General features: G+C 39.1%; 1 protein-coding gene across 1 annotated transcript; it reads left to right on the top strand.

Annotated features, from left to right (window-relative positions):
• The first annotated feature begins 57 nt into the window (after window positions 1-57).
• LOC125975032 (zinc finger protein 236) lies at window positions 58-22,707 on the top strand. Its single transcript, XM_049730084.1, has 32 exons — window positions 58-205; window positions 1,830-1,963; window positions 2,622-2,786; window positions 2,865-3,043; window positions 3,235-3,365; window positions 3,441-3,613; window positions 4,676-4,798; window positions 6,365-6,532; window positions 6,669-6,849; window positions 6,976-7,248; window positions 7,520-7,723; window positions 7,875-8,007; window positions 8,133-8,393; window positions 8,535-8,767; window positions 9,623-9,724; window positions 10,018-10,160; window positions 11,028-11,131; window positions 11,403-11,554; window positions 11,762-11,938; window positions 12,266-12,566; window positions 12,976-13,079; window positions 13,783-14,217; window positions 15,126-15,265; window positions 16,137-16,368; window positions 16,454-16,639; window positions 16,835-16,987; window positions 17,401-17,558; window positions 17,663-17,794; window positions 18,011-18,205; window positions 19,512-19,641; window positions 20,919-21,092; window positions 21,758-22,707. Exons 1-32 carry the CDS (start codon window positions 154-156, stop codon window positions 21,877-21,879), a joined length of 5,550 nt encoding a protein of 1,849 aa, XP_049586041.1. The 5' UTR covers window positions 58-153; the 3' UTR covers window positions 21,880-22,707.
• The last annotated feature ends 1,662 nt before the right edge of the window (window positions 22,708-24,369 follow it).

Here is a 24,369-nt window from a genome sequence, read left to right as displayed (position 1 = left end):
AGCATCCATGGAAGCATTACAGGAGGTCAAACAGTAGATGTCTCTCTCGTCGCGCAACTGCGCGTCTCCACTGCAACTCCGCACTACAGATGACAGAAACGCCATTTTGAAAGGCAAATTGTTCATAGCACACCCGCTCAGAGAACTGGAACTATGCCGCGGGGCCGGCCTCGCAAACTGAGAGTTAAAAGCAACGACGGAACAGGTAACAAGTGCCAAAATGTAGCGAATAAAAAATATAGATGTTAGTCTGTCCAAAGAAGCCGGTGGTTTTTAAATAAACACTTCTAGATCGTATCTAATAACACTTAAATGTAGTGTATATAGTCCCCGGATATAGTATTGCGGGTGGGCTTTGCTTTGTGCGGCGAAGGAGTGATTGAGGCGGAATGATATTAATAGTATCTCGGTGGCTCTTCTCACTAGCTTCCAGACCGAATTGGTGGCCGAAAGGAGAAGTGCTCGCTCATCTTTAGACGATCGAATTCAACCTGTGTGTTTTGTATTGCACCAGTGTTTGTTAGCTATTTGCCATTAGCACGTTTGTGCTAACTCGTCGTTGCTGCCACAGCTAGCTTAGACGCTAACTTGCTCAAATGGTGGCTGTAGTTGTTTAGGTGTTGTGAAACAGTCCTACGAGCCCCGGCGAGGTTGTGTGGGAGAAGTTTCACCAAGCATGCATACGTTTCTTTATCCATTTGTCTGTATTTGAAAGATCACATCATAAAAAACGTCAAAGTCTTGCACTGGCGAAATAACTGAAATGGTGACTAAATGTGGAAATCGTCGACATTTAGGATGTCAATTCTGTGACGACTGAAATCTAGACGTGTTTGGTTGCGGGGAAATGCCATTTATTAACTATACCTGCTGGATGAACACATGATGCTGCTTTCAGGTGTCAGAAGTTACACCAGCCACATTTCAAAGGATATTTGTTGAGACTCTAAATGCACGTCACGAAGTGCCCATGCTTGTTTTTGTCTGTTGAGCTGGGATTTGGTCTTCCTACAAAACAACCCAGTACAGTTTATTCCACTCCACTGTTTTTGAATGGGCTATAAAAGAGCAACAGAATAATAATTCCAACACAAATACAATACCAGTGCATAAACTGCTTTCAGTATTCACTTTCATTCCCCTAATGATGCTTTGTAAATTGACAGAATTACCAAACCATTTGGTGAGACAGAATTTGTTTTACATGCATTTCATCACAAATTTGCTTGCTTTAGTGGGCCACGTTATGAGCGTCATGGCAACTGAAGTTCACTGACTTGTCTCAACTGATCAAGTTCAAATGTCATTTCTTCAAATCAACAGAATTTAAGTTTATCTACTTTAACTGATCAGTCATCATTGAGCTCTTTCCTGCGCTGCATACATTAATTTGCACGTTACATTGAATCCTTCCATAAGAAACGCCTTGAACCCAATGAAGTAAAGAAAGGGTCAAATGTTAAATATTTTGTTAGATTTTATACTTCACAAAAAACGTGCACAAATAACTACACAAAAGTAATGTTTTAAAAGTATAAATAAACCCGTTATAAAGATGCTAAATATGACTTAATCATTGAAACTTATTGTATTACTGGCAGGGCCACCACTACTCATTTATTGTAGGACCTGGAACAATTTGGTCGTTTGGCCTATCCAGGGAAGTCGACATTTTAATACACAGAGTACTAATGAAAAAAAAAATACTCACACGTGAACACAACACAGAGCTATTGCATCATCGCGTCCAGTTTCTTATAGGTTTAGGTTAAGGTCGTAAGGATTGAACTGAGCAAAATGTTTTGTTTTGCCCTTTATTTTTGATGCAGATGCTAATGAAAATAAGGCAGAAGGTTTCAATGATGGTGAATTCAAGGATAAGAAGTGCACAATATGTTCACAAATATTTACCACAGAGAGCCAGCTGCAGAGGCATCTTCGTGAGCATGAGGTCAATGACAAGGTAAGAGGTCAAGATCTAATGTATTGTAACACACTATAGAGGTGATCAATACCTACTTCCTGATTATCATTATAAATAATGATTATAATTCATACTCAATTATGTTAGTATGTCTGCTACTAAGGATGATATACTGAACAGAAATATAAATGCCACAGAAGTCACAAGTTATGAGGGAGCATTCTATTGGCATGCTGACATCTCTAAAGAAATTTCAGAGAAATGTGCAATTCATCCAACTGGCCTCACAACTGCACTGTACCTCCTCCACATCCAGTATCTTTACGTCAAAGGTCATCAGAGACCAGTCCCCAAACCGCTATCCTGTACAAACAATTTAACATAACCAACAAATTTCTGCACCGACGTTTAGATCGTCCGAGGGAAGCTCATCTGCATGCTTGCCGTCCCCATCAAGGTCTGAGCCTGACTGCAGTTTGTTGTTTGCAAATGCCCACATTCGGACCGCATGTAGTGTGTCGTGTGGGTGAGGGGCAGTGGTTCTTAACCTGGGTTCGATCGAACCCTAGGGGTTTGGCAGAGCTGGTATGCTATTCCCCCCCGCGGATGGCCGAACACACCTGAATGTCGTGTAAATTCGCGATAACGCATATCTGAAATATTACGCAACATTATGTCTCTCTGCTCTTCTTCCCAGCCTCATCGATGTGACCAGTGTCCACAGACATTTAATGTGGAGTTCAACCTCACACTCCACAAGTCCACTCACACAACCTCTGACTTCACCTGTCCTGTATGCAATAAAAAGTTCTCCCGCATTGCCAGTCTCAAATCCCATACTATGCTCCACGAAAGAGAAGAGGTAGGTCCAACAACGCAGCAAATTGGTGAATATAAACCCAGTTATAACAAATCTTATCTCCACTTTCCTACGTTTCAGAACCTGATCTGTGCAGAATGTGGGGATGAGTTTGTTCTTCAGAGTCAACTCTCTCTTCACTCAGAAGACCATCGCAAGGAGTTATCCGGCATTAATGTCTATACCTGCAAGAACTGCGGGAAAGAGCTCAAGACATCTGCACACCTTAAGGAGCACATGAAGTGTCACATTAAAATGAGGTTAGGACGCTTCAATAAATAAATAAAAAGTAATGTTAAAAGTCAAAGGACTTTAGCCTTCTTCCAAAAAAATAGAAACTGTTAACACTGCTGTTTTATCATAGTAATACATTGTTTTAACAATTGTTAAGTTGATGACAAAAAAAATCCACAGGCTCTCCAAATTTTAGCGCATTTTTTATTACCTTTAGGCCGCTGTCATCTAGCTCCAGAAATTACAAGAAAAACATTGATCGCAGTGGGTTCACCAACAGTTGCCATCACTGTGGAAAGGCATTCAAAAAGCCCAGCCAGCTTGTCAGACACATACGCATACACACAGGTAAGCGGTACATGCAGAAACATATTCTCCTGTTGCCTGCTACAGCTTAATGTGTCTCACCTCGTCTTTCCTCAGGTGAAAGGCCCTTCAAGTGCACACATTGCAGCAAGGCTTTCAACCAGAAGGTGGTACTGCAAACTCACATGGTGAGACATACTGGGGAAAAACCTCATCTCTGTATGTTCTGCCCAGCATCTTTCTCCCAAAAGGGGAACCTACATTCCCATGTACAGAGGGTTCATTCAGAGGTAAGAGAGTAGCATCGTAAGTTTGGCATGTTTTCACTGATAAAAGTAATTGGTGAATGTTTAGCAGTTGCATTTTTAGATGCAAATGTTGCTTAATCAAGAAGTCTTTACCAACTTGTTCTATATTACAATTCAGAGGGCTATATATCTATTGCATGCATGAAATTTCAGAGAACCTGTATGCGTCCGTCCCTCCCCTCCCTCCCTCCCTCCCTCCCTCCCTCCCTCCCTCCCTCCCTCCCTCCCTCCCTCCCTCCCTCCATCCATCCATCCATCCATCCATCCATCCATCCATCCATCCATCCATCCATCCATCCATCCATCCATCCATCCATCCATCCATCCATCCATCCATCCATCCATCCATCCATCCATCCATCCATCCATCCATCCATCCACCCAACCCACAGATAGCAGCTCTGATAAGTCCAATTTTAAAGGGGAAATGTATAAGTCCAACAGTTTTAGCTGTGACGGTCACAAAATTCCAATCTGAGTTTAGTGAATAATGACACTCAGATACAGCCTTTTTTGTTTCACATTTATTTTCAGTATAGTACTTATAGAGATTTCATTGTTCTTTTCCTACTCCACATTTTACTCAGGGTCTTTTCATCACCTAATGATTTTCTGACCTTCCACTTTATACAGCTTTCATATTTGACATCTATTTCCTCACAGCTCTTATCGTTCGTTGATCCAACGTCACAATTGCCACTTCTTTGTCCTTCACAAAGATGCTTTCATTGTCATCTGTCAAGGGGGTACTTGGCTGGCCCTCAGTCGTATAGGCATCTTGCCAGTATATCTTTCACCCAGTTGCCACATCTGCATGTTCTGATTTATAAGCAGCCTCATACCTCACTCCTTGACATTGAAATTTAAATGGTGCAATCAGTATGTGGCAATTTAGGAACAAATATTTTATGAATATGGAATTGGTGAGGTGTTTTGTAACTGCATAGCGTGTACAATACGTATATAAATCAAATCAGCCACAATATGTGACCCACTGTCATAGAGCTGTCATCTAATGTATCTATGTAATGTATTCTTTTGTAGGTGAAAGGTGTGCCATTGTTTCCCTGTATGGACTGCAGCTGTGTTTTTAAAAAGCTGGGCAGTTTGAATGCACACATCGGGAAGATGCACATCTCTGTCATGGATGTACCTTCCAGCACTTTGGTAATAAAGCACAGTTTATAGGCACAGTATCTTGGGCGGTGGTACTTTAAGCCTACTGGTTATTACTACAAATTAACAAATAATTTCTTGAAAACAGACACCTTTTCTAACGTTTGTTAATGAAAGAGAAACCCACAGTAGTCAAACAAATCTGACAAAGCAATCAATAAAAAAATGTAGGAAAATAAACAAATGAAAATCAGACACTGGTTTTTAATTGTGGTTCAACAGAAGTAAAAAGTGTGAGTCCTGGACATAAATGATTGTACCCTTAACCTTATATTTTGTTGCACAAACCTTAGAAGCAATCACTGCACATACATATATTTTTGTAACTTTCAGTGAGATTCGGCACATTTCACTCGGTTTACTTACTATTTTGGCCCACTCTTCATAAGCAAAGTGCTCCAGCTGTCTCACCTGCAACGTTTCAGCTCCTTCTGCAAACATTCATTAAGATTTAGATTAAACCTAGTTGCTAGCACTTAAAGCCCTGCAATATCTCTTCAGACATTTCTTATTGCTGCACTACATTGATCTGTCACTTTGACCTTGCTCAATACACTATGTTTTGTGAAGCCAGAAAAAGCTTTCTACAAAGTCAATAAAATAGCGTCATCTTACCCCATCTAGTACCAGACAAAAAAACAAACTAAAAATGACATATTATTGCACAGCTTTCTGTCAAACCTCTAATGTGTTCTGCCTGCTGCACTGTGGCGCTATCTTCTGAGCAAAAAATCATTTGAAATGTTTGCTCACCAGAGAGCTTGCTGTGTGCTCTTAATTATCAGAGTTTTCTACACCACAAACCCTTGGGACAAATCTCTAATGTAGTTATTTTTCACTATGGTAAAAAAAAGTCATCACTGTGCGCACTACTTCCCTACTTCCTTTTCCTGCACTTATTGAAACAGAAGAATGCAAACACTTTATACATAAAATAATCTATACCAATGATATTGCTGTCCATTGAAAAGCCTATTACCACAAATTGTATTGTGTTGTATCTGGCCAAAAAAGGGCTTAGAATGCCTCTGTTTTCCAAGAGTATTGATATGTTACAAATGGTATTTTGTGCTTCTACCTCAAGTACCAAAGGTTTTAATGAAGTAATTTCTCTCGTTCGGCAGTGGGATGTTTTTATGTCAAAAATAGTTAGGTGTAATGGCTTCCATTTCTGCAACACTGACAATTGTGTGCCTGAATGAAATCAAATCCTGCCTTTAAAAAGTGAATGTTGCACAGGTTGACGTATTGATCTAAAAACGTAGTTAATATTGTGTAGATGTAGTCAGCAGTGGTGCAGATATGCACGGGATTATACTAAGAGACATTTTCCCTTCTCCGGTAGCTCAATAAAGAACCAAAAATATAGAGTTCTCAATTTGCTGCAATTCAGTTCTATCTCTACCGCTAGAACACACTGCAACTACAATATTAATTAACAATGATCTTGACTTGCATTGCATATAATAGTGTACTGATTAGATCTTTAAAAAATCACCTTGCCCTAATTGCCAATTGTCACATCTCTCATTCCCCTTATCCCTGCTTGTCCCTCAGGAGACAGACACTGCGGGTCCTTCAGGGTCGGATGGCGGAGAGGCAGTAACAGATGTCATCCAGCAGCTACTAGAACTCTCTGAGCAAGTCAATGGAGAGACAGCCCAGCCCCAACCCCCAGAGCCAGCTGTTGCCATGGAAAGCGCCATTAACCAAGACATCCTACAGGTGAGCCAAGGACATTCACATAATGCACATCCCAGACTTAGTCACGCGCTTTAGCACTTTAATATTAGAGGCATATGATGTATCAGACTATATTCTAATGTTGTTCTTTGAGCTAATGAAGATTCTGTTTTTATAGCAAGCTCTAGAAAACAGCGGGCTCAGTGTAGCCCCAACTCAGAATGTTGATGCCAATGCCAGGGAGCCTCCGAGCCAGACATCGGAGGGGACTAATGTGGATTTGAAAAAAACATCGCTTCTAGACAAACCTGTGCGAGAAAGAAAAAGAAGCATTTTCAAGAAACCTATCCAAATGCCAGGTATGGAAGTATAATAGATCAATTTTGGAAAAGGGTATTATTCAGCTGAAAAAACACGCCTTTTTTCTTTGTACTGCTGAAACAGCTGATTGAAATTCTGACTCCATTGTCCACTTCCATTCCTAGGCTCCATCAGGGAGGAAAATGGCATCCGCTGGCATGGATGCCCTTACTGCTCCAAGGAATTTAAGAAGCCCAGCGACCTTGTCCGCCACATCCGCATTCATACTCACGAGAAACCTTTCAAGTGCAAGCAGTGCTTCCGAGCATTTGCTGTCAAGAGTACACTCACAGCCCATATGAAAACTCACACAGGCATCAAGGCGTTTGAGTGTCAGTTCTGCCGGAAGTGCTTCTCCACTTCTGGCAGCATGAAGGTACACATGCGACTGCATACTGGTAAGTATGTCCACTTTATTGAAGGATTATTGTATAGAACACCATAGGAAACACATAAGAAAAAGATTTTTTTAAACGATATTAAAATTCCTCATTCGTGTTGCCTCGAGAGCATTAAAATCTGCATGAAAGCACTTCACTGTTTGATGCTGGGATGGTCCCTGAGATAAATTGATGGTGGTGGTCTAATACGTTTCTAATACAGTAAATGTGTCACAGTCAGCACAATTTTCAATTGTCAAAGTTTTCCAAATTGAATTTTTCTTTTTAGGTGTTCGTCCTTTCTCCTGCCCTCATTGTGACAAGATCTTCCGTACATCAGGACACAGGAAAACACATATAGCATCTCATTTCAAAAGCTTACAGCAGAAGAAACACAGATTTCCACGAAAAACTAACAAAGCCAAGGTGTCTAAGAGTAATTTACCGTTACCTGACATCCCACTGCAGGAGCCCATTCTCATTACGGACTTTGGTAAGAGAATGTCCACAATGTCAAAATAAGACTAGTTTTACTTGTGTTAGTACAACACTTTACTCCTCCTCCTCATTTATTTGAGCAGCATGTCATTGTATATAATACAATTGCATCACACATTAAAAATCATGTGTTGGTCGCTCAACAGGCCTCATCCCATCTCAGAATCCTCGCCTGGCATTCCAACAGTACCTGGAGGTGGAAGGCAGCGATCGTCCATACAAGTGCCAGTTCTGCAATAAGGCCTATAAGAAATCAAGTCATCTGAAACAGCACGTTAGGTGAGACAAATCTTCTAATGATTGTTTTGATCATTTCAATAAATGATTGGTTTTGGCTGCTAGCTCAAAACTGTAAAAACAGAAAATAGATCTCCCGGAACTAATGGTCATTTTGTTTACTCAAGATCTCACACAGGTGAAAGGCCATACAAGTGTGTGCAGTGTAGTCGGGGTTTCGCCTCCTCGGGGGTTCTCAAGGCTCACATTAGGACCCACTTAGGACTGAAGGCATACAAGTGTGTCATGTGTGATACAACGTTCACCACTAGTGGTAGCCTACGACGTCACATGACGACCCATAGTGACCTACGACCTTACATGTGCCCCTACTGCCAGAAGACCTTCAAGTCATCTCCAAACTGTCGGAAACACATGAAGACACACAGGTTTGAGTGTTTTTTCGCTCGTGTGTAAAAATGGGCGCTTCAATTGTATTTTTTTCCTTTGCAGTGATTAGTTTGATGAAAAATATTTTCGAGTCAAAGCTTTTAATGTACTGTTTCCCCTCATATTTGCCCCCAAACTAGATATGAACTGGCTCAACAATTGCAGCCGAACTCAGCTGATGACCCGCTAGAAGCTGGCACGGTCCCCCATGATATGCAGGTGGAAATGGAGGGAAATTCCCTTCAGCAACCACCCGCCACTTCAAGTGAGCAAGAAAACATGCTGGCACTTGGTCAAGCAGAGGCTGTCAATGGAGGTCAGCCAGTGACATTAGAAGCACAACTGAGAGACCAAGCACTGGTGCAAAGCGAAGGTAATACAAATGGTCACATTCGCACCAATCGTCATTGACTTACTGCCAGATATGTATAATGACTAGGGCTGTTGCGTAGCATTAGCTATGCTCTGCATGGTACCTTATGAACCGCATGTTTTTGGTTTTACACAGACAAGTGGCTTTTATGTGGTTGCTGGTTTCCTTCAAAATTTTGGAAAGATCATGATTATTTTCTCTACCTCAGTAGTGTTTGCTTGCCCATTCCACTAAGCGCAAAATCCTCTTTTTAAAACTCAATACAATGCATAAAGATTCCGATTTCTTTGATATAAGTGACAGTGAATGACTGTTTTTAGTATTTAAGATGAATTTTCGGCCCAAAACGTATTGTAGTTAGTAATGTCTCATGTTGCAGCAAGAATCTCAAACTGTCACATTGACAAGTCAACTGTGAAACTACCTTCTTCTTTCAATATTAAGATGACTATACAAGACATATCGGTATATATATTTTTGAATGGTTAACATATACTGAATGGAACGTAACTGACAACACAACCGTGATGTGATCTGAACCGTGAATTTTCACCTCTAATACTGCCCTATATTTTGTTACTTACTATTTGATGCCCATTTGAACAAGTGTCGATACAGTAGTACTTTTGTTCTGCAACCAGACACAACTCTTTGAGGCTATTATGTAAGTTTTGCAACATCTTTGTTCGTAATATTACAAAAAAGGTCATTTTAATTTTTATATTAAATGCTTCCCACATTGTATGTATTTTCAAGTCTTGAATATTCCCATTTAATATATTATTCACAGCCCCAGATTTTTATTGACTAAATTCTGAGCATCCTATTTATCTGTTTTCCTATATATCTTTACAGACTCCTATGTGACTACCCAACATACTTTACCACAGAACATCACCCAATTCGAGACGCAAACACTCCCTCAGACCACGTTTGACCAGCAAGCTTTAACACAAGGTGCATTCTGACAGATTTTTTTTTGTCTGTGAATTGAAAATGCTTTTCTGTTTCACTGGATTGAACATTGGCAATCTCTATTAGATTTGATATTTCACATTTGAAGTATGTAATAGCATTTGAATAGTCATTGACAATATGCAGAGTGATGACAGCAAAAAGCTTTTGTAGAATATTTTACACTTTCTAGCATATATTAACTGTGAAATCTGGGTTGTCTTAAATGTTGTCAAGCCTTTTGCTGCCATACATATATTTAACTCATAATATTTCGTTCTATGTGGGCTTCCCAGGCTTTACCATGACAGAATCAAGTTACAATCAAAGCCAGTTCTCTACTGTCCAGCAGCTACAGGACTCCAGTACTCTGGAGTCTCAGGCCTTGTCATCCAGCTTTCCTCCTCCGAGTTTACTTCATGTTCCAAATGCTGAAGTGGTGAGTCCCGGCCTCAAAACATGTACAGCAGCTCTGGCCTCGATTGAACTTAGTTACTTACAGAGGTTCATGCATTGCATATATTTTAACTAAGACATGTGGCTCATACGGAACAGTCCAAAGACAAAATGACATTTCTGATTACTATGAAAATTTGCTTGATTGATAGCCTCTTCTAATCAGGATTCAACATGAGCGTGTCCGTTAGTTTAGATGGCAGTGGGCATGTCACTACATACTTCATCAGAATAGAAAACACTTGTATATAGAAAAAGGAAAATTATGAAAGGCTGGAATTTTTTGAAAGCATGTCATCACTCTCTGGCAGAATCAGAGCGTTGCTACAAGTCTGAAAACTACAACCAATCGCCACCCAAATTCATATGCACATTTCTACTATTGTCCAGTTCAACCTGTAAAAATAACTTGAAAAAAAATTGGCACAATATTTTTTATTTTTGAGGTGATAGTGGGTTTTGCTCACATTTGAGCTTAAATCCAGAATATTGTGTCGAACCATTTCATATTTTCACAGGTTGAAGAGAACAAGAGTAGCAATTTGCATATGACTTTTGGGGGCAATGAATCACCATTTTAGACACTAGTTGACAACAGAATGTGATAAGCCAAGCAAAGAAACAATACACATTATAACACTTGCCTGCCTCCCTCCTGTGTTGTAGACTGGCTGAAGTGAGCTCCAAAATTAAGCGGGCCAGTTTGTCATAAACCTCATCCCCCATAAGCCATTAAATCACTACAGATTCTTTTAATGGCGCAAATCTTTGTGCTGACATCATTTTTACGACTAGACCTATCCTATAAGTGCCAATGTAAGTCTGTATGTAGTTGTTCTTTTCCATGTAGACAAATGGGCTTCTCCAGCAGAACAGCCAGGAAGACCTACAACTGGATACTGAGCCACACGACTACCAGGAGGACAGTGAAGACAACAGCAAAAGATCGTACAGGTTAATTTCAGATTCCGACCAATATGGTATATTTGGGGCTGATGACAAGATGAAGATTGGGAGCTAAAAAAAAAAAAAAAAAGCTGATGTCTGTTATATCTGCCTGTTTTCAACTGTCTTGCAGACATTTGCCTCTGAAACATACTTAATGTACACAGCTTCTTTGGTAGATGTTTGGAATGTTTGAACAGCAAAGTACATGAAGAAGTTGGGTTTTGTGAACGTTTTCTAGCTGAAGGGACTAAATGGGTCCTCACCCCCAAATCTTTAGGTGCAGTTGGTGTAATAAAGGCTTCAAAAAGTCAAGTCATCTGAAACAGCATTTGCGCTCCCACACTGGAGAAAAGCCTTTCAGATGTCACCTCTGTGGAAGAGCTTTTGTATCCGGCGGGGTTCTTAAATCCCATCTGAACACACACACAGGTACAGAATGTTGAGAAATCTCAAACTCTCTCCCCAAATTACTGTGATTTTTTTAAAAATGAAAATGTATTTAAATTTGATTATTTTAATGTTTTATTTGCATGTAAGTTCAAACTTTTTGGGTCTTCATTACCATGCAAATTCGAAAGGTTCTGTTGGCATATTTTCATTTCGACACGTCCTTATGTACTTCCTTCCCATTGACAGGAGTGAAGCCCTTCAAGTGTAATGTTTGTGATGCCTCCTTCACAACTAATGGCAGTCTCAATCGCCACATGATTATCCATGTTAAGTCATTCAAATGCAACACATGTGATGAGAGCTTCAGGACAAGCCTGCTTTGTAAAAAGCATATAAAAAAGGAGCATGCTATAGTGAGTCGAGGTAAGTAATCTGGGTCCACAACATGGTCACTTAACGTTGGACTGAAAAAGACAGACAATTATTAGTTATTGATAACTTGTAACATGATGATTGAATTGAAGTACTATGTATTGTCGTAATTGTTTGGTGAATGTTAATGCTGAGATGTTGGTTACATTACTTAGCTACACTATATGACAAAGACAAAGCTATTTTGCTGTCAATCAAAATTCAGCATACTATTTAAATTCCAATTTTTTCTTATTAGATTGTGTCACTCAAAATAATGTGCCCAGTTTATGTATACATTTGTGCTGGAACTCAAAGCTTTGCCTTCTGTTGCCTCAGTTATTGGTTTCGAAAGTCAAGATGTTGAAGAGGATGAAGATGAAGAAGAAGGGGATCAAAAAACATCTAAGAGACGGGGAATGGAAATCATCACTTTCACAGAGGAGCAAGCGGCAGAACTGGCCAAGGACCCTGGTGAGGAGGCATCTGTGTCAGAGAGAATCCTTTCCCAGTCTGCTGCCGAGAGGGATCGTATCAGTGAGATCAAAGACAAGGCGGTGGTGTCGGAGACAGAACCCAAATTTGCAAATTGTTGCACGTTCTGCCCCAAAAGCTTCAAGAAACCCAGTGACCTCGTCAGGTATTGTGAGCCCCATTTTAATACCATGACACTAATACTGATACCAACATGTGACACTGTGCCCCACAACACATCTCCAATGTAATTTTTTTTTTAGATTTTGTTTGTTTTGGCAAGTGCGACACACTTATTGCGACTTCATTCCACATTTTGTTTTACATGACTTGTCCAGAAGGGAAGCAGGTTGAAGCAATTTTTCTTATCTAGTTCTGTCCCGATTTGCTAAAAAAAAAAAGGCTATGCCAGCTTTTATTTTTTTGCATATTCATTAACTTAACTTCTTTATTTTTTTTCCCCATTGTTAGTTTCCAACTGTTTACCAATGTCAATCTTAAAGTACATTCCTCTTCACAACTGAAGGGAGAACCCAGAAGCACAATTCTCAATCTTCCACCTCTATTGTATTTAGGCACATTCGAATCCACACAGGAGAAAGACCATACAAATGTGATGAATGTGGGAAGAGTTTTACGGTGAAATCTACTCTGGATTGCCATGTGAAGACGCACACAGGTTAGTCTTAATGTTGTTGAGTAAATTCTTTGTATTTATTTTTGGACGTGGAGTCACTGTGTAAGTTAACAACATGGCTGCATACATATTTTTATTCTAATAGCATAATTATTTAAGTCATTTTTACCTTACAGTACTCTCACACTATCAATAAAAATACCATTGCACTTGCTAAATATTGTTTTCTCAGCCATACAGGTAAGGGCATGGTAATTTTCAAAAGTTGAATCAAGGCAACTGGATTTTTCTTGTTTGTTAAATACATGTATTTATTTATTTTCCAAAAAACAACTTAGGTAATTATGCTATGTTCTCGAAACAAGTCAGGTTGAGAACGGTTTTAATGTGAATTCCTCCACATAAACAATTCTAGATACGATTTTTGATACAATGTGATTCAAGCGCGTAACAATTTTAAAATGAAATGATTTTATGCACCTTGATTTAGTTTTTTTTTTAAGTTTATCACGATAAATTCTAAGAAACAACACATCAGCAACATCAAAACAATTTCTATTTGCTGTACATCTCTCATAAGAGGAAGATACGATTCAAGGATGCGCCGATTTTATACAGTAATGGTTTCATTTTGTTTGTCAAATTATCAAACCGACCATTTTTTCGACTGGAATTGTTTTTATTTGGTGCCCTAATACGTTCAGTACTTCTCATTCACTTCTTCGATTTGTTCTGATTTTTGCAGGTCAGAAACTGGTCAACTGCCACATGTGCAACACATCCTTCTCTACAAAGGGGAGCTTAAAGGTGCACATGCGGCTCCACACTGGCTCCAAGCCTTTCAAATGCCCCTTTTGTGACCTTCGCTTTCGAACTTCTGGGCATCGCAAAACCCACATCCAGTGCCACTTCCGAACTAATGGAGAGAGCCGCAAGTCCAAACGGCCTTCCTCGTCTTCTGCTCAGAACAGTCTTAGTGAAGATGCAGGGAATACCGGGGCCTCGGTACAAGCCCAGCATACAACAGTATCAGAGGCACTTCAGACTGTTGGCCTGCTACAAACCCCCAACTCTGACAACATCTACCTCCCAGCAAACCAAGTGCTGACTGGGCAGTTTGACCAGAATCTTTTACAGTCGGGCCTAGTGGGACAGGCAATTCTGCCAGCCTCAATGTCAGGTATGGATCAGTTTTCACACCATATGAACTTTTGGTAGAACCTTTTCTGTTGGTGTAATACTATAGTCATGAATTGAACCGTTGAATTTGATACTCGTCGTTTTAAGAGACATATGTATTTCACCGTTACTTTCTTGATTAATTTGAGTTTAATCTGACTACATCGAGGTTAAACATTATAATTGATAAGTTTGAATCACATGTTTAGACACAACTTAGGTAGGTTGAAGATCTTTTGTTCCATTTCCAAATAATGTGAGCGAGAGATGTACATTCTAAGTTTATTTTAATACACCCTTCAAATGACAACTTGGGTAATTCAAGATATGTTAAATGAAGTCTTGTTTGTAAAACTGACATTCTATAAGTTTCATTGATTCTTGATACTTGATCATAACCTGGTACCATCTTTGCTGAACAGCGACAAGCCAAATGTCTGTGTCTTATCAGGATGTGAAAGGAGGTGGTTTATTGCCACAAATTCAACTCTATTCCCTTTCTTCTCCAGCAATCAGCATTTGATTGTTGGATGGATTAGCTTTTTTTTTTTAATACAATATCCTTGAAAGCAGGGATGGGCAAGTGCAGGAGGGGGCAGTTTTTCCATCATTGCTTCTTAGAGGCCACACACTTCCTGACCAGATGACTAAAATTATTACTATTTTAAATATGGACAAAATGTTTGCATCCATGCCAAATATGTGCGCTTATATTTCATTTTTTAATGTTTTTTAATTTAAAAACAAAAAACGACTACCCAGCCCTAAAAACAAAGGATTTGAACAAAATAACCACAGACTGTATTTTTTTTCACATTTTCGTATTCATAATTCAGATTCCACCAATTTTTCTTGGGAAACATTTATTTACTATTTATCAACTGCATTTGTTTTTGTTTGCGGTGGCAGGAGATGTGAATGTGTCTCTATCAGATGGGCTGACCACATTTGAAGGGATTCACCTCCAGTTGACTCCCACCAACTTGGTGTGCCCTAATGTCCAGATCTCTGGTATCGACACGAGCAACTTAAACAACATCACTCTTCAGGTTAGGCATGTTGCCTAGTAAACCTTTTTTGTTTTGTTTTGTTTGGTTTTGTTTGTTTCTTGCTGCTGCAGCCTTGCTCACAATCCATAACTACTCACCCATGAAACATGAAGGCCACCTTAGATTTATCCATCGATTTTCAACACCATAGATCCTGTTCAGGGTCGTGAAGGTTGCTGGAGACTTTCCAAGCTGTTTTATTTTTTAAAATCATCATAATCTTGAGACATGAATATGAATCATTGTAAACCAAATGTCTGTTTGCACTGGGGTATAACTAATTAAAGGCATACTAATTTCTACTAGATATATATTTTTAATTAATTGGAAAAAAGCACATAACCAAATACATCATTAGATACAATCTCAACAACAAGGCCTAATTTTGAGAGGTATTCAAGAGGTATTCATTTGAAAATGTTATAGGTCGATGTGAATCTACTGCACTGCAACATTAAAAGCCGTCTTTCTTCTGTTTTGCAATGCTGCAAACTACAAAAACCATAATACATGATTGACTGATTGCCTCTTCGTCGTTAAAAACTGAGCTTTTTGTTATTTGTTCATTCATCGTTCAAGGCAAACCTTTATGCAAGAATTGTACGTGATCTCATTAGAATATCTATTTGGTTGTGGTGGCTTAATCAACATTGTGAATTATATATTTTAATTTAATCTACGTATTCCCTCATACCATGCACACATGCATACAGTCTTTAATTACGATTTTACTTTAATCCTATATATTACAATTAGGCCACACTCATGTGGTCATGCATAGGTTGCTAAAATGTAACAGATGTTAAGCAAACTATGTCTTCAAAAGAGATTTAAATCCTAATGTCATGAACGCCTTGTTTTTTCCGTGCAGATCGACCATGCCCTTCTCCAACAGACTCTACAGCAGGGCGGCCTTCTCTCACAGCCTCTGAGTGTGGACACTGGGCTTGTCCTCCACTCTGGCAGTCAGCTCATGTCTACTAATGATCCATCTGTGTCAGCCAATGTTGTCCTCCACCCCCTGACCAGCCTGGGCTTGCAGCCCTCCACCATCACACCTGCCCAAGTCACAATGGCTGGGCTCTCGGAGCAGGACACTGCGGGTATGTTCCTTACTTGTGGAAATTGTTAACAATACTCGTTGAGCTGAATAATGAGTGGTGAATTTAACTATCATGAATCATCCAGGCTCTCAGGACCTGAACCATGTTATGAGCAGCACTGGGTTGGTGAGTGCAGGCACGGGCAGTCAAGAGATTACACTCACTATCAACGATTCCAGCCTCACACATGCTCTAGCACAAGTACAGGCAACAGCTTCTGGTTCCAACACCTCATCGGGAAACCCTCAAGAGATCACTCTCACCATATCAGGTATTATATAGCATCAGAGCCTGTGTACACTCAATCATGGATATAGTACTAGTATGTACTGGTATAATACTAGTACTATACACACAGCTACTGCACAATGAAACAATGGTAATTAATGACATGTCTTCATCAAACTAACAGTTTGTGTTGCATTTCCTTAACCTATAATTTCCCATTAATTAAATACATTTGCAGGTCAAGATCTACTCCCCCAGCACAGCAACAATGCAGAGATGAACAGTGGCCTCAGACTGGCATCACCACTCACAGGCCAGCCCACCAATGCCACCCTGACCATCACCAACGACCATCTTCTACCTCAAAATCCCACCGACACTGGAATGGCTGGTAAGACTTTGCAAATAAAGAATATGCCTATTTATGTTTGTAATTTATATCAACTATATATAGAATTCACTTTCTGTAATGATGATCAAAATTATAGTACCTTGCCCTCCTCGTTACTTTTACCAAACAGTTCCATAAGATATTTCTAGCTAAAATAGATTCATATTGTTGTTTATTGCATAATTTTAGAAATAAATGTGAAATGCATGCATCTATTGCAATTTTCTTAACTTGTACTATTAAGTAAAACATTGGACAGAGTGAATATCATCATTCTCACATTGTGATATCAGAAGATGTTTAATTGCATTACAAAACTTCAATAAAATCTTGCCAGAAAGCATCACTTGCACCTTATGGTTCATCAGGGACACAAAAATGAAAATCCTAAAATACAACAATTTTTCCTACAGTCACCAGTCTTCCATCAAACACCTCTCTATCACACATCACTTCATCTCAAAGCCTAGTATTGTCACCGGGAGGTGTGGCCAGTGATGGTAGCGTTACACTAACCCTAGCAGATGACCAGGGTATGCTGGATGGCGTCACTGTAAACCTCAATACACAGGTAAAAATGTTTTACATGCACCATTTGTTAATTATTAATGTAACTGTCTTCAAGATTTCACATTCTTTAGCATTCCAGTTCTTGTAACCTATTTTGATCCTTAGGGTCAGACATTCCCTGCAGTGTTGAATGACTCGAATCTACAACCTGGGCAACCATCCATTACAGGCCATCCAGTCATACTAGTCAGCCATCATTCCCAATCTGTGATGGGAACATCTGACAATGGATATAACGTAAGTACCTAAATCAGCCAGGGAGACCAAAGTGGATGATAGATTAGATTATGGGAGGCTGCGGCTCATTTAATCTAATACCGTCCGCTTCAATACTTAAATACATTTTAAAAAATGCATGCATTATTACATTATGTTTGCCTACAATTATGTATTTCTGTTTTCATGAGGCATAAATAATTCACTGACACTATTTGTTTTGGGTTTATGTTCCAGATTGGAAATGATAGCCGTAAGGGTAGGAAAGGGCTGCCCTCAGATGCTGATAATCAGTATAAATGTTTCTACTGTAATTTTGTATGCCCAAATGCCAACTCATTACGCCGACACTGTAGACAAGATCATGGTAAAGACCGATGCCATGTCTGCACTATCTGCAACAAAGCCTTTAAGCGAGCGATGCATCTTAAGGTAAGTGTGTAGCAGAGCAGAAGCTCTTACTCCACACCCACCGTTACCGTTCCCACGGATCCTTAAAAGCAAATCAAAGTGTTGTTTTAGGAGATTAGAAGGAAAATTATAGGCTAGCACAATTATGTTAACAGCTAGAATGCCATCTCCAAGCTTCTTGCTGATGTTGGTGTGACTACAGTTGCACTTATTCAGAAGTGCAGGATCCACAGGATTGTAGCTAACCTGCCTGGATGTGGCTGCAGAAAAAAGAATTATGACAAATTCAAGATACAAATAATAAGAAAAGAGGCGGGAACATCCGCCAAATTAATTAAAGCTCGTGTCCAAGGTCAAGCTAAATTAGTGTCATATCACTTCTAGAAGAATGTTCTATTCAGACAGGACAAACCTGAATAAAAAAAAAAAGAAAAAAAAGAATACACATAAACATAAAGGCACATAAACTTTGTTCACAGGGACAAAAATGAAGCATAGAGTGGTAATTTGTGCAGATAGTAGGGATTCTCGCAGACCATGGCGATGGTGTGACATTGCCATGAAATGAGATTGAAAAGCCTCGCCTCATTTCCTCAAAATACAGTATTTATACCTCCTCCTGAATCGCTCTGCTGGGAAGATAGGATTATAAAAATATGAGCCCCTACACGCTGGACCACGTTTACTTCTGTAAACACTACGTTTTAAATGATGTCGTCTCCTATCCTGTGACTGCGGGGCACTTTGGAAGATGATTTGGTTCACACACTAGACATTTAACATGTAATGTGAATGCTTACAGCAAATTTCACCAAAAAGTGTCAAATGAGCAATAAGACCTGCAATGCTGCTCAATTATGAAAAAAATATTAATCATGATTATTTTGGTAATACCTAAATGAAATCACAATTATTTGAGCATTTTTTTATTGTACAACACAATAAAGTGTTAAAACATAAAAAATATCAAGACAAATACATTTCTTTAAAACACTAATTATGGAATTTCCTTTTGGGCTAAACAAAATTTATAAAGTAATTTATTTTCAAATAATATAGGTGCAAATGTAAAGTATGGTTTATTTGTATCACCAAATAGTACATTGGATATAAATAGTTCTTTTTTACACTTATGCCAATTTTTTTGTCATTGTGGAGTGAAATAATTGTTAAAAAAGTTCATGGTAAATTGATAGTACATGTCCAGGCCTGTTTCATGTGTTTTCTTTTAGTTTAAATACAATTCAAAAGCAATGTCTGATTTTCATTGGGAAAACGTCTTTACTCTGTCCTGTCATTAAATTTGGATACATTTATCTCGCAATAGGAGCATGAACAAGTGCACCAGCCAGGCCCATCGCCCAGCTCCCTCAAACCTAGAGACTTTAGCTGCTCCTCGTGCGGGAAGGCCTTCCCTAAGCGCAGTCAGCTGGAGAGACACAACCGCACACACACAGGTGATTTGGAATAAATGTGTACCGTATACTATTTTAACATTAACCAGATGGCTTCCACTTCCCTCTCTCTAAGCATAGGGACATTCAGATCATTATCATTTGAATAGACTCATGAGTGTATGTGGACGCCACCATAGTCATCCTTTAAACCCATATGGCCTCTTATCCTCTTATGTAGCGATTGTGCAATATTGTAGCAATAGCGCCACCATCACGCTGCTTTTCTTGTCATCAAGGCTACTGAGACCGCCACCACAGCCTGTAACGTTTTGTAGAAAGCTGTCATAAGCACGGTGCCAACAACATTAGCATTTTGAATTTGCTGCTGTCCTATTTCCACATACTGACATACAACATAATTGAGTAAAACCCGTTTCATTCAAATGTTTTTCTTGGTGAACACAACGATTTTAAGATGATTAAACTCAATAGTGGTACTCATTTTTGAAAAAGTGCAATTAACATGAGGGCCTGCTCATGTGCAGTAAACGGGCATGACATTGTGTGAAGCTTTTCCATCGCTTTGTTGTCATGGGAAAGCAGCTTTGGCAAAGAGCTGACATAAATTTGTGAGCGTGTGCAGTTTTGGCTAACCAGCCATGGTGAAGGCTTTGAATCTCTTCAAACAGGTTCAGTAAAGGATATCGGTATTCGCAGGTCATTCACAGTCCAATTGAAATGCACAGCATATTTCAGTCAGGGTTTTGAGCAGATCCACATGCTTTCATGGAAAGCCCCTTTCAAGCATTTTATTTTGTTATTCTTGATACCCAGCTTATGTACCGGGGATGCTTTTTGTTGTCGCCAGTAAAATAATTCAGGACACCATAGTAGGATATCAAATTATTAATTCTTTTTTTATTAGATATCATATCCTCTTTGTGTGTGTGCGTGTGTGTGTGTGTAGATGTAGCTAAAGTATACATACTGTAAATATGTTTTTAGAACTCTTTTATTGTTATAACATTTTTTTATAACAAGGCACAATACTGTAAATATGTTTTTAGAACTCTTATTATTATAACAACTATTTTTTTTATAAAAAGGTAAAAGTGTACGTCCTACAATTGTGTGGACACTCCCTGCCTTCTGGTGGCGTGTGGGCAACTTCATTTTTTTAATTTGAAAAAAAAATCTGCAATGTACTGAAGCCGCGATAAACGAACCGCGATGTAGCGAGGGATTACTGTAGATATGTGTGTGTATATAACTATGTATATAGCAGATCCTGTGAAAAGCCAACCGCCAAGTCTCACTTGGGTCTCGTTGTCCTACAGGTGAGCGTCCCTTCAAGTGTCTTCAGTGTGATAAAGCCTTTAACCAAAAGAGTTCTTTACAAGTGCATATGGTCAAACACACGGGAAAAAAGCCCTTCAAGTGTGAGATATGCAGTATTCGATTCACTCAGAAGAGCAACATGAGACATCACATGAAGAGAGCCCACGGCTACGGTGAGCATCTCGACACGTCAAGACCTTTACGTTCCAATTTCAACAATGATGAAAGTTCCTTACAGAATTGCAGTACATGCCATTCAATGGAGATCCCACCTAGTTACAGACCTTAGTGGAACATCTTAGTGCTTCACCATATAAAACTTGCTTCTCCTTGTAATCAGTGATTACCGTATTTTCCGCACCATAAGGCGCTGTGGGTTAAAAACGACAGAGAATGACGGCGGAGGGACGTACTCTACGTATTACGTACAGTGCTCTGATTGGTTTACCGCCCCGATCTACGTAAAACGTAATGCCCTCTGTTTGGTTCAATGGGTCTACATATTATGCCTACATATTACATCCAACATTTATAGATTTTTGGAATTCAGTCCACACAAAAGCCGCACCTTAATAAAGAAAATCAAAGGCTTTTAAGTGTGTTTTATGGCGCAGAAAATACGGTACATGGCATACCCACACAGGTCATGCTTGGAACCAAATTTAAAAGTTTGAATTGGGTGCATCATTGGTGTTAAGTCATCAAGGCCCCAAACAAACAAAATCTGACCCATGGTTAAATCTGCATCGTGGTTGACTTATCGCTCTCATGTTACATCATTTTTTACATTGTGTTTTCATTCATTCGCTTTTATTTTTGCCCTTTTTCATCTTCACAGGTCAAATTCAGGATGTGACCCTGCGCCAAGAAGAACCAACTACTCAAGTCACTGTAACTCCTGAACTTGATCTGGAAGTGGTTCCTGAGTCATCTGGAGATTGGCAAAATGATTTCCCATGACTCAACCCAAATCACACAAATCCTAAACAGGTTATAACTACACAGTTGAGAGTTTGACAACAGTTCAGCTAAAGTTTGCCAAACATCTTGCCTTTGAAATTATTTCTTTGAAAAAAAAATTGCCTTCCTAACTCTAGACTCTATTTTCTGTCATTGTTTTTCATCACGTGAAGTTTTGAACAATGTAATTCCCCCACAACAATGATATCTCAGAGAATTACTTGATTATGGCATTAGAATAAACATAATAGTAAATGTTTTCTGTATTGTAAGTCTTAAATGTTAACTTTGCCAGTATTACAGTGGAAGGGTTAATTAATGGACATCTTTGAGTCTTGTTTTCATAAGTATGGACATCAATTAGGAGACAAGATTGCTCTTTCAAATGAGGAAAAAAGGGGAAGAAACGAGACTTTTTTTAAACATTTTTTTTTTACTATTTTTTAACCGTCCTGGTCGCTGGGACGAATGCAGCCAACGGTACTGCTGGTATGGTTTCCAAAGTAGCATCAAGAGCTCATCCCCCACTCAACTGTTTGTTTTTTTTTTATTACTTTAATTTACTTGTATATTTATGTTAACAATACATATGTATATTGTGTTTTTTTTTCATTTCTGTAGCTCCCTTTGTATATGATGAATTGTTTTTGTTTATATATTGTACTTTTTTAATTTCTGTAACTCCTTTTGTATATAGCGATATTTGTTTATAGTTGATCTTCCGCAGAATGGTCATCCTGTTATATTACTGTGCTTATTGTAAAGCAGATGTATTTTTTTCTGTTGTTTTCAATTATATAAAGATGAACAAAAGTAATTTTTATACTATCTGAATCTGTCCTGTGTTTTCATTCATTTGAAAGACAGTTTGGTCGGTTTGGTAAAAAAAAAAAAAAAAAAAAAAAAAAAGGTGTTTGTATTCCACTGGGCAGCTTGATCTTTTCTCATGCCACATTAAGTTCCATTTGTGGAATTGAGACTTTTTTGGCATCTTCACATGTACCTCAGCGCTGGCATCAAAAAATAACAATGGACCAAAAAAAAGTATTGACAGTGGTTGACCTTTTCCACGTTATCTAACCACATTCCTCAAAATCAGGGGTGGGCAATTAATTTTTACAAGGGGCCACATGAAAAACCTGAGCACGCTGTTTATCAGACAGATGTATTTTTTCTCATGCCTGGTCGTGTAGTGGCGACTCAAATTATATTCTTTAAACACAGCGACCTGTGTGCCACAAACCAGGCACACGGCTTTACCTTTCAGTTCTGTAAAGAAATACTTGGCAGTCCATGTCTTGTTGAAAACACGGCACTCCTTGTCAACTTTTCTGTACTTTGTATCAGCACACATTTAGAGAGCAGCATTACTTCGCGCTGTTCACCTACACGCACAGCTCACATGCACGCACGCTTCACGGAAGTGTGACGCCTTTCAAATTTAAAGCAGCACAGTTGTATTGCATGTACGACACAGATTTTTTTTATTTATTCAGTTGTAATCAAATGTAATTTATGATTGCGGGCCGGACAGAGACGCACAAAGGGCCGGATATGGCCCGCGGGCCGTATTTTGCCCGGGTTTGCTCAAAATTGTGCATAGAAGACAATAATACATTAAAGAAAATATTTCTATTTAATTACAACAAATTGAACAGAACACCATAATAACTAAATTAAAGAAAATATTTAATTTCCACCTTAAGTCAATTTGGATATGATTCCACAAGCTTGACTCAACTATCTTTTGGCATTTTCAGCAAGTCCTCTTTGCAGCACCTCTCAAATTTCATCAATTGGTTGGTTGAGTGCCCAGCCATTTTCAGAGTTCTTCAGAGAGAGTGGCTGGATGACTTGGCATTCATAGTTGACTTTAAGTCACTCCTCTGATATTTTGACTGCGTCACCTAAGTCATAAGTTGAGAGCCCTCGGGAGCAGGTTTTCATCTAGGAAGTCGTTGTTCATTGCTGCATTCATCTTTACCTGACTCATTTCTCAGTTCCATCTTCACAATTTTAGCTGCCACCACCATGTGTCTTTCCCTTCAATAAGACACTTCAACTACAATTGATCAGTTGCTGTGGGTGGCTAGCATTTGGAAGATTCCTCGTGGTTTCAAATTTCCATTTAAAGATGATGGAGGCCACTGTGCTCACTAGGACCTGCAGAGCAGCAGAAATGTTTCTGTACCCTTTCCACATCTGTGCCTGGAGAGGTCTACACGTTAATTTGTTGACATTGTTATGCTTGGTTTGTGCTCTGACATGCACTGAGAATTGTGTGATTGTATGTGCCTTTAAGTTGTTTGCAGGCTGGTAGTTTGACCTTCTCTCACATACAGTACTACTTGTTTGAAAAATAATATTTCAACAAAAATACAGCATTCCTCATTGCCTATAAAATAGTTTGCTCAGAATCTCTCCTACTACTTCCAGATCGGATTGTAGGTGTTCTACTTGCACACTGTGCACAAAACAATACGCTGAATC

This window comes from Syngnathus scovelli, chromosome 9, assembly GCF_024217435.2.
Source record: "Syngnathus scovelli strain Florida chromosome 9, RoL_Ssco_1.2, whole genome shotgun sequence".
NCBI classification, from domain to species: Eukaryota; Metazoa; Chordata; class Actinopteri; order Syngnathiformes; family Syngnathidae; genus Syngnathus; species Syngnathus scovelli.
The sequence above is the reverse complement of the archived record's forward strand: the minus strand, read 5'-3'. Positions and strand labels throughout refer to the sequence as shown.

Bases quoted from the DNA above. Each gene is read 5' to 3' on its own strand.
- LOC125975032 (XM_049730084.1), top strand. From the start codon at position 154: ATGCCGCGGGGCCGGCCTCGCAAACTGAGAGTTAAAAGCAACGACGGA. The intron at 2,787-2,864 runs GTAGGTCCAACA...CCTACGTTTCAG, and splicing joins TGCTCCACGAAAGAGAAGAG to AACCTGATCTGTGCAGAATG. The intron at 3,044-3,234 runs GTTAGGACGCTT...TATTACCTTTAG, and splicing joins AAGTGTCACATTAAAATGAG to GCCGCTGTCATCTAGCTCCA.